Source organism: Lasioglossum baleicum, chromosome 8 (genome assembly GCF_051020765.1).
Source record: "Lasioglossum baleicum chromosome 8, iyLasBale1, whole genome shotgun sequence".
Classification (NCBI taxonomy): Eukaryota; Metazoa; Arthropoda; class Insecta; order Hymenoptera; family Halictidae; genus Lasioglossum; species Lasioglossum baleicum.
In genome coordinates, this window is record NC_134936.1 from 14,158,080 (window position 1) to 14,174,402 (window position 16,323).

Consider the following 16,323-nt stretch of genomic DNA (forward strand, 5'->3'; position numbering starts at 1 on the left):
CGCTCTCGACGTATCAACGGCAGGAATCACTTTTAAAATCCGGATGAATAATTGAGCGTTTGCCGGAACGGGCGCGTTAAAATATTCAACTATTTGTTTGTCGCGCATCGAATGCGTTTTCACGCGTCTATAATGCATGTGTATGCATCAATATATTGATCTAAATGAAACGGTTGGAGACCCCCCTCACCTCGGCCAGCCGTCGCCCGTCGCGAATATCGAGGCGAGATTAGCGAGCGGCCAAAAGATAGATAGATAGATAGACCGTGGAACGTGGTTATTGCGACGGGGACCGCTGATGAAACTGTGCCGCCCACACGGAGGGTGCATACGCCCCGGGCGACGCGACGCGATCGAACGGAAATCCGATATGTACGTACGAAGGTGACGCTTCGTTTGCAATTGGCCCGGGATAATCGAAAGAATCGTCGTCCCGGAAAAGTTTAGTGCTCTCGGTTCGAGGAGTTCGCGGCATCGGCGAAACACCGTGCCGCGGCGCGGGGATAATTGGGCTAATTGCGAGCGCGCTTCAATTCACCCGCGCGCCGCGTAATGGCTATCTAATTAGCTACAATTGTTAGAGCGCAACCGGCAACTTGCGAAGCCAGATATTCGTGCGTCGACTCCGTTCTCTTTGAACGGTTTCGCCGGTTTTTCGAGGAAAACCGCTACACGGTCGCGTCACGGAATTTCCTCTCGTCCAGATGAAATTGGCAAGCGGGCGGGTTAATCGGCGATGCGATGGCCGTCGCGAGCCGATAATTGCCCGGCTAAATCGCGGCGACGTTAAAGAGAGGAAACCGAGGGAATCGCCTCACCCTTGAACTCCTACCGCTCCCCGCCTTTTTACGACAGATTTCTTCTTCCTCCCACCACCGTCTTCTCTGTTCCGCTTTCAACTTGTTAAACTTATTATCGCCTGCTATCTCGACGGGGGAACTTCGTCGTTTTCATCCGCGTTTCGCGCCGTTCATATTTTATCCGCGTCAGTCCGTAACGTCGCGTGCAGTCACCAAACGACGACGCGACTTAATGCCTTGATTTACCTCGTTCGACGGGTCAACGAACCAAAATCACCGGTTTACTATGCCATAGAAAAATTATTCGGTTGGACTGTGCAGATCTTATCGTCCTCCTCGCACGAATGAAGTCGTTCGCTCTATTATGCCCGGCAAATGCACTGCCAAGAGCATAAACTGAACCTCGACGAGTCTTAAGCCATGTTTGGAATCATAAAGAACGAGTAACGAGCTAAATCCGCCAGCAGAAGAATTCCTCTTCGTTTGAAACACCAATCTCCCGATACTTTAACGCGAAAGTAAGCATTGCCTCAACGGAAAAAAAATACTGATTGCCCGTATTCCTGTTTTCCACAGGGCCAGGGTGAAGTCCGGCGTGAAGATCCTGGGAGCCTCGCCGAGCAGCCCGAACTGGACGGTGGAGATCGACATAAACACGAAGAACACGATCGCGCTGTTCATCGCGAGGCGAAAGGACAGCGTGCCTAGAGTACCAAGCGCGTAAGTACGTCACAATTTTGCCGAGGGGACTTTTATTATCCGACGGAGGAGAGAACGGCACCTCGTTCAGGTTTCCGCGGGGGTTAGGAGACCAAGAGGCTGGGAACGGGGCAAAGAAAGCACCAGAAGATCCGTGTACTCCCACTTTATTACGTCAATCCCTGAAAAAAGCGGCAGACGTGACGTCTGCTCGAATACATGCGGGTCCGAGCAGAAGAATGGCTGCGGAAGGATCCACGAGAATAGTTGTTGACGAAAGATATCAATGTCCGACGCGTGACACTGCATTCGTTGGATCTTTCGATGCGAAGCAAAGCAGCGTCACAATGTAGCTACGAGTAGTTGTTGACTCTTTTCAGATTCCGATCCGATCTTTCTCCTCTTCTTCGCCAGACGAGTTTGATTCGATAGTTCTACTGCGTAGGTCCCTTCTTCTTCTCCTCCTCCTCGTGTGTCCAAACGGCGGCGAAATCGTGGCCGAAAATATATTTCAACTCATAATTAGAGATCAAAGAGCATTACTGTACAAATTTTTTTAGAGAAAAAACCATTTATTTAAGTCATATTGGATTCGCTATGTTGGTTTTTAAATTTTAAGTTCAGATTCGTAATCAGCGACCCCCAAAAACCTTCATTTGGCTTCTCCTCAGACGAGGAGCTGCTCGGAGTCCTTGCCAGTCTCGTCTTCAGCAAACCTTGGTGTCCTCTGCTTCCCTTTCTTCTCTTCGGACGAGCTGCTCGAGTCCTTGCCAGTCTCATCTTCAGCAAACCGTGGTGTTCTCTGCTTTTCTTTCTTCTCCTCGGAGGAGCTACTCGAGTCCTTGCCAGTCTCATCTTCAGCAAACCTTGGCGTCCTTTGCTTTTCTTTCTTCTCCTCGGAGGAGCTGCTCGAATCCTTACCAGTCTCGTCTTCAGCAAACCTTGGTGTCCTCTGCTTTCCTTTCTTCTCCTCGGAGGAGCTACTCGAGTCCTTGCCAGTCTCGTCTTCAGCAAACCTTGGTGTCCTCTGCTTTCCTTTCTTCTCCTCGGACGAGCTGCTCGAATCCTTACCAGTCTCGTCTTCAGCAAACCGCGGTGTCCTCTGCTTCTCCTTCTTCTCCTCGGACGAGCTGCTCGAATCGTTATCCTCCACGTCCCGTCTCCTGCGGTAAGCTTTGATGCCTCTGCAAGCTTCTTCGTTGTCTCCGTGATCCCCACACTTTATCTTGTTGTCCTTTTTGTCATCGTCATCGGAGTCGTCGTCGTCGTCAGAGTCATCGTTGTTCTTGCACTTGCTCTTGCCCTTCTTCTTCTTCTTCTTCTTTTTGCACTTATCGTCGTCGTCGCTATCATCGCTGTCGTCACTGTCATCATCGTCCTTGCATTTGCCCTTCTTTTTCTTCTTCTTGCACTTATCGTCGTCGCTGTCGTCGCTGTCATCATCGTCGTCGTCACCGTTCTTCTGGCACTTGCTCTTCTTTTTATCGTCGTCGTCGTCGCTCTCGCTCGAGGAACTGCTACTGCTACTGCTGCTGCTGCTACTGCTGTCGTCGTCCTTCTTCTTTTTAGCATACCGCGCCAGTCTCTTGAAAATCTCTTCGTCTTCTTCGATCAGCACGTCGGGCTCGTCCGTCCTCGCTTCGTTCGGCCACCATGTTTCCTTGGTGTTCGACGTATCCTCGTTCGGGGTATTAATCACGTTCGGATTCGCCGCCGCGATCAGCACGTTCGCCTCGACTTCCGGTATGTTACGCTCGTTCGGCAGCTTCAGCTTGTCCTCCTCGATCGAAACGATCAACGGGTGCGCCTCGGTGTAGATCACCGCGAACGCCGCCCAGGAAATTATTATCACCGCGCTGACGCGCATTTTACTCTCTCCTCCACGAGATGAACTCTCGCGTCGATACGTTGATATCGAATTGTTCGCCGCGACCAGTCGCGAGCTTTTATAGCCCCGGCTAGAATCGCGATCGGAGGAATCGTCGCGCGTATCGGAGCCAGTGGTACTCACGTCCGAGCGGATGCTGATGGATCGCTGCCGACAATGATTACTCCGCTATTGGGTTAGCGGGGAAAATTGCGCGGCGATCCTTCTTAACGTCGTTCCGCACGGAATTGGCTTTGTCCTCTCCTGGTCCCGACCCTTTTCTAATCTCGGCGGAGGCCATAGAATCCCGATGGGGAGACAAACACCGTTTCTTTTTATCCCCCTTTTAACTCGGTTACTTTTCTTCCAACCTTTTTTTTTTCTCTCTCTCTCTCTCTCTCTCTCTCTTTCTCCCTTAGTTCTAGCAATTGTCTTATTTTTGTAGGTCGAGCCACCGCTGCTCGAAATAAATGCGCACGGAATAATTGCGGAGAGTTAATTGTTCCCCCGAATAATAGAAGTTGTAGAAACATCAGAACCAGAGTCTCTCCTGGCCCACCATTTTGTGTTCCGTTCTTTCGCTGTACATTTTGTGTTTATTTCGGTTGTTTTCGGTTCGCTGCGAATCTTCGTATTTACGCGTGCGAGACGTCATAGTTTATCGGATCAGACAATTTTCCCGAGGGTGGCATCCCCTGGCGCACCGTTGTTCTCGCGAAACGAAGGAATCGATTCCGTGTATTCGTAGTCGAGCCAATTCACCGAGCTGTGCGACATAATCCGCGATTTGAGATTCGGAGAACCGTGCCGGATGCCCGGGGGCTGTTCCAGAGGAGGGAGGGGCGGTGTATGCAAACGACACACCGTAAACGAACGCCGGAAAAGCCGGTGGTACGACCGAGGATTCGAAGAAGATTTTATCGGGAACGTTCGTTTCGGTGGGCCACGCGGAAAAAGTAAAAGTACCGTGTGAGTATCACTGTATCGTTGCAGTCGTTATCGCAGCTAACCCTGCGATGCTCTGGTTCGATTCCCCCGCTCTCGCCGTCATTCTCTTTTTCTCTTCGCCTCTCCTCGTCTATTTTTCCCGCGAATTGCGCGGCATCATAGTAGCTGATTGCCAGGGTGTTTCTCGGACGAACGATCGCAAAAATAAGCAGCATCGAGACCTATGCTCCCGATAATCGTTGCTCGGAATATCTTGTTATCGTTTCGGAGCGCTCCACGTTTTCTTATCAATGTACTGCGAATTATATTTGCGTTATAGCAACGTTAGCCGAATCCTACGCATTACTTATAGATAGATTCTAGTGCGTACAACGGCGATCGATTAAAGATGCGCCGCATTCGAAGCGTCAGCTTTTATGTTTTTACTGTGCAACCGAGTGTAGCTTACCAGTTCCCATTATTTACACGATTGTATTACTAGACTTTTCCGTTTCACGGAGCGATTATCACATTTTCAGCCGTTCCAGACGTTCCGGATTCCGAGGTACGTCGACTCGCAATTTTCCCGAGCGAGAAGCGTGAACAATGGGGCCGGTGTGCGCGGAGCTTAAAGCGCGAATCTATCGACTCGAGAATTACTCTGCTCGCCTGCTAATTTTATTCCAGCTTCCTTTCGCTTCTATTTCCCTTCGATCCGGTCCCATTTTAGTCGGCGTCGACGTCGCTGGACGTCGTCTTCAGGCGGCCGGGTTCGGATTCCTTTCCCCGGCTACGACGAAAAATTCCCCGTTTAATTTCGTTCGGTCTTCTCGCTCTCTGTCTCTTTTTCTCGATCGTTGGATCGCGTCTCGATCAGCCGGGGAATGGGATCGGGCATCTCGGAGCATCGCGATATCTCCGAGCGTTCGCGGAAATTTTCGCAAGGAGGAAAAACGAACTCGTTCCGTCTAAACAACGATCGACGAATCGTCCACCTTTGCTCTCTCGCCCGGGCGAAGTCCTATCCGAGAATTTTCCGTCAGAGGCGTCGAATTTCCCGTGTAAATCCCGCGATCCTTGAACTCGTTGCGCCGCGAAACGAAGCCAGACGCGTGCTACCCTTCAATCTCATCGGGAACCGTCTGCGAACACGATCGTCTCGACCCGTAAATCCGGTCGTAATAGCCGTCCATTTCGCCCAGGATCTCTCGTTCACGCCCAACCGCGGACCCGGCATAACGACCCGACTCACAGGTACCGACGGGTTGTCGTTGCGTTTCCATGTAACGTTTCCCCGTTTTCGCAGCGCCCTGCAGCGCCCTGCAGCGCCGTGCCGCATGCCGTTACGTAACCCCGGCCATTTGTGAACTACAAACACCCCCATCGTCTCCTCTAACTGTTCAAATTCTCGTCAGCGGCTCGAACCCGACGGCAAACTCTGGACGCGACGGCGGTTTAGCCCGGCGATTACCCGGCAACTCCCCATAGAAAACAAAGGAGGCGAGAGACACCCATCCTCCATACCTAATCTCGCCAAAAAGTTCCACCATCGGACAGTTATCGATCCGTTCTGGTGCTACCTTTAACATACCACACAAATTTTCATTTCCTATGCATATGACTCGTCAACTTCGACTACTGATTGATGAGGCCGAAGCAGTCTTGCAGATGTTCAAAGAAATATTAGGGGTACAGAGATGTTGGCTCTAGAGCAGGCATGCCAAACACGCAGCCTGTGGACAAGTATTTTGCGGTCCGACCAAAAACTTTGAAACTGTTGATGATCATTTATAGGTTTTACACTCCACATTCACCCTTTGGCAAGACAATTTCACCTTTCTGTAAATCAATTTCACCATTTTGCAAATTAATTTTCATTACCCATTAAGGATATTAAAAAATAATTATTTATTTAGCTCGATTAAATTATATATTTATTTAGACACACGTGAACGATGTCATTACTGCGAGGAAAAACTCAATACTCATTACGCTTCAATAAATATGTATTTTCATTTCTAAAATTTATTAATCAGAAAATGGCTACGCTGAATATATGTACATATTTACACTATTCTACACACAGTTTGCGCACATTACAAAGTTAATGAATTGGTAATTACTTTTAAATAAGTATTTGATGTACATCTTTGCAATAAATAAATTTAAATAAATAAATTTAAATTTTCATCTGATTTTTTTACAAAAACTTACTTAAAAATACTTTATCTGTAAAAGGTTGAATTTGATTTACAGATGGGTGAAATTGAATTGCACACGGATAAAATTAATTTACAGAGAAGTGAAATTGAATGAAATTTTCGTACATTACAAAGTTAATGAATTGATAATTACTTTAAAATAAGTATTTGATGTACATCATTGCAATAAATAATTTAAATAAATAAATTTGAATACATTTAATTTGATTTTGTTTACAAAAACTAACTTAAAAATACTTTACCTGTAAAAGGTTGAGTTTGATTTACAAAAGGATGAAATTAATTTGCAGAAAGGTTAAATTGATTTGCAAACGGGTGAAATTGATTCACAGAAAAGTGAAATTGATTTATGGAAAGGTGAAATTGACTTGCAGAAAGGTGAAATTGACTTACAGAAGCGTGAATTTGGAATGCAAAACCTGTACAACTGGAATTAATCGAAATGCAATGTGATTCCGTATTAAAACAAACATTATAGGGATGTTGTGATTGCACATTTTTACAATTACTTATCTGTAGACCGATTTCTCGATATGTTATGTGCAATTAGGCGTATTTCAGCTATGTTCGGTAGCAGTGATAGCATATACAATGAGGGACTGAAAGTATTCGTATATACCCTTTAAAAGAGAATAAACATACGTGACAAATGTTAATTTCCTATGCACATGGACTCGTCAACTTCGATTCCTGATTGGTGAAGCCGAAGCAGTCTCTTGCAATTATTCAAAGAAATCCTAGGGGTCCAGAGATGTTAGCTGATCGGTCGGACGAGTTCGAAGATTGTCTTGATCGCAAGAATTTATTTCGGCAACTAATCGCGGAGATGTTCGACAGGCTATGAGACTCCTGTCGGATCGAATTGCATTTGTTCGCAATTTGGCCCGCAGGCGGCTATCTGCTGCGTCAGACAGTGTCCGAGCACTGGGGATGGTCGAATGGATCCGAGGGCTGGATCATAGACAATCTAGGACTGCGAGAGAGCGTGGCCTGGCCTCGTGTTCCCGTATCGCGTACGAATAAAGTACATACGGTAGCTCGCAACCAGTTTCCACGGGAATGAAGCAATTTGCCGCGGTGGAAACGAGGGGTCGGGACGTGTTTCCTTAGGGAGAAAGATGGGTCGTAGGGTCACCGGACTAAGATCGCTGTGTTTCCTTGTTCAGATCGGCGGAGGAAATCCTGACGATGCTTCTGGAAGCCAGCGAGGAGGGGGTTGAAGGAAATTGGGACGGCGGTCGCATCGTGTGGGGCGTGCGTTACACCTTCGAGGACGAAGAGGACAACGGCTCGTCTCAATTCAACGGGATGCGGGATCATCATCCTGAGAGACGGAAGCTGCAGGCTCGGTTCGAGATACAGAAGGACGATATACAGGCTGTCCTGCCTATCTCGAAGGTAAGAGCACCGCCAAAGATCAACCCCATTGTTCTCTTCAGTAATTAGTACATTGCTGATCTTACGCGTTTCTGACCAAAACGTGTAATAATGCTGTTGTATCATTTTCCATTTGTTCATTCAAAACAGAAGCAAATGTCGGACAATATTTATTTCAATCCGCAAGTCCAGCAATTAGTTTCTCCACTATAACGTAATTTTACTTTCCCTCCTGAATTCCCCGCGATGCAAATGGGTTAACTCTCGGCGATACGTGGGTCCATTTCGATCGAGCCGTTCAAAGGCTTCATGCGACTTCTCCAGCTTCTAGTCAATTATTTCTATTAGGTCCAATTAGAGAAGCTCGATAAATACATCTAGGACAATTTCAGCTTGTCAATGATTCCTATTAAGTCTACCAAAGAGATGCTCGAAAATACGAGCGTAGAAAGTTTACGAACGGGGGTCCAAACGGATCCAGACATCACGATCAATGAAGTCGTCGAGAGCGTAAACGGGATCTCTGAACGAAACAGTTTCCAGAGAGGATCGTCGACCCGCACTGTTTTAATAAGTCGCGTAATCTCCGATGAAACGATTCCATGAACGAGACAACATCCACGTCGCGGGCATTCCTATTTTCGAATAGAGCGCGGAATAATAAACATGGAAAACAGTGTCGTAGGGGAACGTGGCCCGAAACAAGTCGCGAACGGTTCCGCGACCAGTTTCGAGCATCCGGCGGCGGATTACGTTTGCGATTTCGAGGAAAGGTAAGGGATAAAGGGTGGTTCCGAGTATAATTTCGAACGGTTGTTCTCGCAGCGTGCCGGTCGGTTGGCGGGTTATACGTGTCGAACGATTTTCATTCTCGCCAACTGTGCCGGCGGACGTGCGGAATTCCGCGACAGGATCGCGCCAGCCTTGGGAATAGAGGAATCCAGGTGGCTCGGGAGGGACGAGCCAATATCGCCGGTCTCTGGCAGGGACTGGCATGATTCTCAGGCCAGCCAACCCCGAACCGAACCGTCCACCCGTGCCCACGCCCTCACTCTTTCTCTCTCTCTCTCTCTCTTCGAAATCTCTTGAAAAAGAATCCGCTAAGTTTCACGATAACCGCCCGGCAAATGTGCCGATCGATACCGGGCGAGTATAGTATACGTGGCGCGCGAGCACGCGGCGCGAGAATCCGCTTCCGAGCTCGATCAACGATCCACCCGCTCTTTCCTCGCCCTGGAAACCAACAGAGGAAGGGACACAGGCTTCGCTCCACGGCTCCACAACTCCACGGCCAAACGACTCGAACCCGCGTCAAAGGATAATGCCTTCCTCCCGACGACAAAGCAACCGACGCGACGCGGTCAGCTACGGGGTGTCCCCGAATGATCGATACACCTTTGACGATAAAGCACTGCGCGTAGATGAGGCGGAACCTCTTTCCGCCTGATCCCGTCCGATGCACCGTCGGACTCGTTGATGTTGACGTTTCGACAAATAATACAGCCGCCGCCGCCTGCTGCCACTGTCGTCTTCATAATTATTGCCTGTTGGGGACAGTGGCAATACACCAAGATCGTGCCATCCAGATGTATAATACAGTCGGGTAGAAATTGAATAAATATAGTAACTCGCAGAGAAGCGCGGGTCAAAGGACACGCTGTAGTAATCGATGGAAAATAATTGCTGGTTGCAACGTATTTCTCCCAAAGAAAAACACCAGAGGGAGAGAATCACTGCGCACCCGGATAATCGAAAGGACACCGGGTACAGCGAGTATACCGTCGTTAAATAAATAAATTCCATTCGCAAGCGAGGGGTATTACAAACATTAGAAAAGACCCGGGTATTCCAGACCCGAGAAGAGGTAGTCGCGTTAAGTTAACGCTCTCCGCGAGTGCAGTGAGTTGCATTTTCCATTCGGCCAAGATAAAGCTGCTCTCCGGACGTGCAGTTTTTATCTTGGGGTCCGGCAGCAGCGCAGCGGTGCGACGCTATACTGCCCGGAGTAATTTATTCGTTGCTCGGTTCTTCGGCCACGATTTCGTAAGCTCTCCGGGAAAATAGTTAATTGATTCCGTTCTTACGGTGCCCGAGTCTCGTTTATTCTTTTCTCGTGCGACACGACGGACGGTCGGCCGACGCGACGCGACGCGGCGAGGCACCAGCGTGTCCGAATCGATACACGCGCGCTCTCGACCATCCCGAGGAGGCGTGTTGATTAACGAATCGTTTAATTAATTCGTTTACATATTCCTTCTGAGGAGTTGCAGGACGCTCTTCTTGATCATCCTCGCTCTAATTGCCGTTCCTCCGGAGCGTCCGTGGTGCTCTCGGCCGAGCGAAGGGGGGAGTTTTTAATTAAACGAGTGACGCCCTGCTTTCCTCGTAAACCTCTCTCGTCCGGCTTAGCGCCAACATTGACACCGGGTTTGTCGCTGCCGCGAGATCCGACCGAGGAAGGGATCTCGGCGAGTGTTTAATCAGCGAGAGAAGAAAATATTTCGGCACGAGGCCGTTTAGCCGCGAGTACTATATATACCCGGCTCTCGAAGGATCAGCGAATGATCTAGGGAATTCCACTTGAACCTAGGACCCTTTGACGAGCGGCAGCGTCTTCGATATAATGCATATCTAAATCTCGTCGAGACGGCGAACTCACCCGGCTAAGTGGATCAGAGATCTCCCGATAAACTTTGCAGTCGAACCAAACCCACACCTAACGGATAGCTCCACCACGCTTCCTGGAACTCTCGACCACACCAGCTTCTGGAAACGCGGGCACGGATTGCCCCGGAGGGCACCGGCTCCTCCAAAATTAAGAGCAACATGGCCACGCCACTTCCGGCTGCTCAAAGACGGTGTCCTCCGTATCTCAAAGAAAAATAGACTTCAATTTAGCAGAAGAAAGTCATTTTCCAGGGGCCAACGGTGGCCCACGAACTCCAACATCTGGTCGCGTCGACGCGTCTGAACGTCCAGCGAGAACAGAAGCGCTCAGAGAGGGAACGACGAAGATTAATTCGAATGAAACGTTTTGTCGGATGAGTGATTGCGCCATCCGTGGAAATATCTAGGCCTCGATGTGTCAGACGGATCTCGGCGAAAGAAAGGGAGCTATTCATAGCCGCCGCGATTCTAGTCACCGAGGCCTAGATCCGCGCTAGCGCGGGCACGACAAAGTCGCCGAAACGAGTCCGCGTTTTGCTTGGAGAATCTCGGCCGGCGATTCTCCACCCCTGGAGAATATGAAATTGCGAGCTGTTCGAAGGGCGAAGGAATGTTCGATCCCACGGCTAGGAAAAATCTGGACCGAGGGCGCCTTTCCCTGCGAGCCGCGCCGCTAAGAACGCGGTTGGGATCAGTCTAGTCGATGAGAGAAGCGAGCCCGCCGCGAGATGTAGGCGGCTGGTCCATCCACACGTACACGTCTGTCGGCAGCCTGGCCTGGGTAGCCGGTGGATTGATGGAGAGAGGCGGCTCTCTCTCTCGGGGTCAGAGATTTAAATTCCCTCGCTGCAATATCCGAGTCGTTTGATGTTTCCTTCCAAAGGGCAGACTGTACGGAAGCCAACTTGGAAATGGCTTCGTGCACCGTGCCCCGTACCTCTTCCCGGGCGTCCCCTTTTCTACCAGCCGCTAGCAAAGTACACAGACGGATACACGCGAGCCGAGACTACACCGAGAGGATAGGATAGGAGCCGGAGTAGCCGGCGCGTGGAATAACTTGCATACAAGCCGTTGTGCGCGCGCGAACTGGCCAACACACGAACACGCGAGACAGTCCGGCGATTCCGAACAGGCCTCCGACCAGGCCCTTTAGAACCCTTTCCTCGGACAGAGTTCGCGACCGGTCGCGAAACTTTTCCGACAACGTGCCCTCGGGAGCAAACAAAAGCACCGGGCGACAAGAGGAACGATCGCATCGCGCCTTCGAATCGAGCCGAGGCTCTCTCGTCTCTCTCTCTCTCTCTCCCTCTGCTCTGAATGGAGTTGGGACGCTTTAACGAGCCCCCCGACTAACCCCGACCCGCGACAAAGCCCACGATTTAATCGAGTTCTCCGTCTCTCTGTCCCCCCTCTGTCTCGCAGAACTGGGAGGTGATGAACACCGCGGTGCTCACCGGCCGCCAAGTGTCCCAGGGAATGAAAGTGTTCATCGTCAGCCAGGCTGGCACCGTCGCCGACGTCACGCTGCAGTCCTCTTGCCACTCCGAGGACGAGAGCGTGCTCAAGGTACGTACGATCTTGCTCTCTCATCTCTTGATACCGTTCGAAGCTGCACTTCGGCTATTTTTCTCTGGCGAACCGGTTAACCAATTTTTTTGAAACTTTGTACACTTATTCCTGCACGTGTGGACCACACTTTTGTATTTTTATACACCGTTGCACAGTGTTGCGATCAATGCTAATCAAAACTCATAACGTAATTCAGTAGAAAATAGATGCTAGTCATATGAAGTAATGTCTAGACAGTAAGAATATTAACATTTCCCTGTCGGTAAAACTCCCATTTTTTTTTTTGTCGACAGAACTGTGTAAGCATTTTGAATTCATATTTTCTTCCTGTATTTTGTAAGGAGGTCCATAATAGCTCTTATATCTAATTAATACGAAACATAAAATAAAAAAGAGTACATTCCATTTAAAAAACTTAATTTGACTTTGAAATCCCCCCTCCCCACCATTCTAGTCCTCAAAAAAATTGGACTATATTATTGTACCCTTCATACCGAACAGTTTTTGTAAACAAATTTTTTTCGTAACTTTAATGCGTCACAAGATATTTCTGTTATCAGATAAACGAAACACCCTGTATATTATGAAGGCAATAGTCATATGCAATATTCAACAAGCTCAAAGTGGGCAATAAACGACAATATACGGAAAAATTTTTGTTCGTAGCATTAGAGCAGACTTTCAACTTTCTTTTCATGTGAATTTTAAAATGCGGAAATGTGCGGAAATGAAAAATATACAAGGAAAGACAATCTTAATGGATTGTATAAATATGTTTTAGAGAAATCGTGTATAAATACGTTATAGAGAAATCTTGTACAAATACGTTATAGAGAAATGTTATAAATACTTTATATGTGACGAAGCAGAAAAATCTATACGGGTTAATATTTCCAATATCTGTACACGTAGTCGTAGAGAAGGTTTTGTCTGTGCGACGTCTTGAATTAGATCAACTTTTAATCGAACGTCTCTGGTACCAAATTCAGGTGTCATCGTCCTGCAGCAGCGTGTACGTGGACGGCACGGAGATCCGCGGGTCCAGCAACGCGTCCGTTCTGGTAAAGTACGGGACCTACACCGGCCTGGCCAAGTTTACGGTGTGGATGCCAGAGTTTCCGCTGGCGATCACCGTGGACGACACCAGGCTGAGTCAGATCAAAGGCTGGAAGGTTCCCGAGGAGCACATGGTCAGCGCCAAGAGTAAACGCAGCTTGAACGGCACCAGTTCAAGACCGAACGATTCCACGAAGACGAAGAAGCGAAGCGCCGCGGACTTGGAGGACTCGATAGACGACACGTCCATAGACGTGGAGGACGCGGACGTGATATTAGAGGAAGACGATCAGGACGAAAGATACAGGGGCAACGATCCCGGCTGGGACACCATCAACTCGATAGAAAGAGGCTCCTCGACTATGTGCAGGCTTCGCTTCCAACAGAGTCCGGTCGAAGTTCACGCGAGGTTCCTAGCCACTGATCACGATTCCGGAAGAGTCTCTTACTTCGTCAACCGTAGAACTTGGCTGCGAGTTACCGACCTGGTGATGGGGATGCTACGCGTCTCCGATCCGAGAATAGCCACCCTCCTGCAGGGGAGGATTGTCCAAGGTCGCGGCGTAGGTATAACGGAAGTGCAGGTACTGTCGCCGATCACCGGCAGAATAATTGGAGCGAAGGAAGTGAAGGTTGGGAACGTTCGGGTGGCGGTCACCAGGTTGTCGGTCAGGGTTGTGTCTGGTCTGCAGCTCACCATCAGTCCGGACACGGCGATAGAGAACGGATACGTCGCCGAAACCTCGGTGACCAGGCGACTGACCGCCAAGTATCAGGTACGGTAGCCATTCCTATCGCGAAAACAAATCTATATGACTAGACAGCGGATGTTTATGCAAAATAAAAATGATGTACCTGAATTGCAACAAACTGGAGTGAAGTGGAAGTTTATTTTCTTTCTTGGTATGTTTAATGGATCGAAAATAATGTAGCAGTATGTTGAACTTTCTCTAATGGTTTTACCTTTTTAAATTACACCCACTCATTTTTGTAATGAATGCATCAAATCCGCTGTCTATTTATGGCAAACTATCGGGTCTTGTAAACCTTCGTTATAACGAAGATACGTGATTCCAGGAGGGTTTGCTGGACATAGACGTGGAATTCTCGGACGGGACGAGGACACCGCTGCGAGAGATCGCCGTGACCGATTACCATCTGTCGGTGGAGAGTCTGGACCCAGAAGTGGTCGCTTTCGCGCCTATGGTCGCGTCCCATCATCCCCGGGTGATCGCCGTGGGCGAAGGTCGGGGCGATCTGCTGCGAGTCAAGCTACAGCTGGCGGATGCCTGCAGGCTGGGCGGCAGGAGGTCCGGTAAAGGGTCGCAAAGGGCGACCACGTCCGCCCTGGCCAGCGCCTCGGCCAACGTCGAGGTAGACTTCGCCTCGAGTGAGCTGCCGAATCGACCCGAGTTCGTGCAGAACGACGGAGGCGGGACGATCGGATCGCACCATCATAGAGAGAGGAAGACCAGCAGGGGGGAAATGGCGCCAGATATGCACGACATTCTCGTTGGTAAATAGACCCTGTTCCTGTCTGTCGCATTGATCTGTCGCTTACCAGCACTAGCTTCTCTGTGTTTCTCTCTGTGGCTGGCACTCGACCTCGCGCGGTTTGTCGGTCGATGTCCTCTCGCAGTCGCCACGAACGCGTCGCGCGGCGAGGATCATCCTCCGACAGACTATCGGTCGGAGGTCGGCAGTTGGCACGGTCCGAGGTTACTGTCGAGTATTAATCCCTTGCGATTCACGCATTGGACTGCGAAAGACTCTTACATCTATCTCTCGAGACGTGGAAAAATGATTTCCTTTATTGGCCAAACGGTCATCCGCATAGGACCATTTCCTAGACTCGTGTACCACCTCTGTGCCAACTCTCGAGCCTCTCAGCGATACTTCTCTTTCGCTTCGCACCGCCTGTTCTCTTCTTGCACCGTTTCCTCTAGCCACCCCTAGACAGCCTTGCTTGTCCCGACGGATGGAGGCTGTCCTCGCGTGTACCCTCCCACCGTCGGGTCCCAAGATTGCCCCCGCATGTCGGTCGTGTCTCGCTTTCTGCAGCCAGCTGGTCGCTCGCGCGGAGGGGTAGCAGGTTCGGGAGCAGCTCTGACGCTCCATTCACTCTCGACCGTCGTTTCTCACTCTTCTCCTCTCTCTTTCTGTCTCTTTGTTTTCTGTGCAAAGGGCTACCGCTGAAAGACGAGAACGGGCACGAGCCTTTGGTGCAGGCACGCCAGCACCGCACGGCTATAGCTAATGGCATGTCTTCAGGAGGAATGGGCGGCGTCGGTATACGGCATCACGGCGGAGCGAGCATGAGCCCACTCGAGATCGGGATGTACGTTCTCCTGGCGGCCTTCTGTTTCGCAATCGTCGTGTTCGTCGTCTCCTGCGTGGTCTACGCGAGCAAGTTCAAGCCCCAGCCGCCGGACTCGCTGTTGACAGGAGCCGCGCTTCCGGTCCTTTCCGGAGCGGCAAGGGCCAGAGCAGCCGCCAACCAGCTGGCCTCGGGACGACGACCGCCCAGAGAATCGACAACGAACGCCCACGACTGGGTCTGGCTGGGACGAGCCACCCTTGAGAGAGCTGCTTGCGGACCACAACAGGTAGGACGATCGCCCAGGTACGATTGCAATTCCTAGGGACCTCGGGAATTGACGAACAGAGCCCCGAACGATAGACGCGTCGAACTAGCCTTGCGGAACTACCCTAAAGGGGGTAGATTTGTTTCTAGGATTGCAAGGGTACGGGATGTGCCTTCTAATTTTTCGATAACGCGAAGAAAAACGAGTCTACCCCCTTAACGAATTAGCGAACAGCGTCAACATAAGCGTCATTACAGGTACGTGTGACGAGTAACCCTCTTGCGAACGAAACGGACGTCGACTCGAGCGAGTTGGCCACTTGCTTCGACAACCCGAACCACATCGAGCTTCCTTCCTCGGGCCAGCGGAACAACAGCTCCGGACCGATCGACACCACCACCTACTGCAAGAGGGACAAGCTTCCGAGGAACAGCTTCGCGGCGAAGTCCGCGGCTAGGCCGTCGATCGCGGTGACAGCGACCACGGTGACCACCCCCGCCTCCATGGCCACGTCCACCGTCACCACATCACGAAACGAGTAAAAATCTTACTCA

At 50.1% G+C, this 16,323-nt stretch overlaps 2 protein-coding genes across 4 annotated transcripts in view; one reads left to right on the top strand and one right to left on the bottom strand.

The window, feature by feature from the left end:
* Dtn (transmembrane protein 132C dtn) overlaps window positions 1–16,323 on the top strand; it is a 36,138-nt gene that overhangs the window by 11,623 nt on the left and 8,192 nt on the right. For 2 of the 3 annotated variants that reach the window (XM_076428744.1, XM_076428742.1), the window contains exons 4-10: window positions 1,377–1,520; window positions 7,682–7,913; window positions 11,982–12,125; window positions 13,118–13,960; window positions 14,262–14,700; window positions 15,369–15,790; window positions 16,027–16,307. In XM_076428744.1, the coding sequence (XP_076284859.1) occupies window positions 1,377–1,520; window positions 7,682–7,913; window positions 11,982–12,125; window positions 13,118–13,960; window positions 14,262–14,700; window positions 15,369–15,790; window positions 16,027–16,307 (2,505 nt within the window). The remainder of the gene's footprint in view (window positions 1–1,376; window positions 1,521–7,681; window positions 7,914–11,981; window positions 12,126–13,117; window positions 13,961–14,261; window positions 14,701–15,368; window positions 15,791–16,026; window positions 16,308–16,323) is intronic. The other variant, XM_076428743.1, reaches the window with a different exon arrangement.
* Window positions 1,651–3,436, bottom strand: LOC143211279 (uncharacterized). The gene has a single exon (XM_076428791.1). It carries the CDS (start codon window positions 3,364–3,366, stop codon window positions 2,167–2,169), a length of 1,200 nt encoding a protein of 399 aa, XP_076284906.1. The 5' UTR covers window positions 3,367–3,436; the 3' UTR covers window positions 1,651–2,166.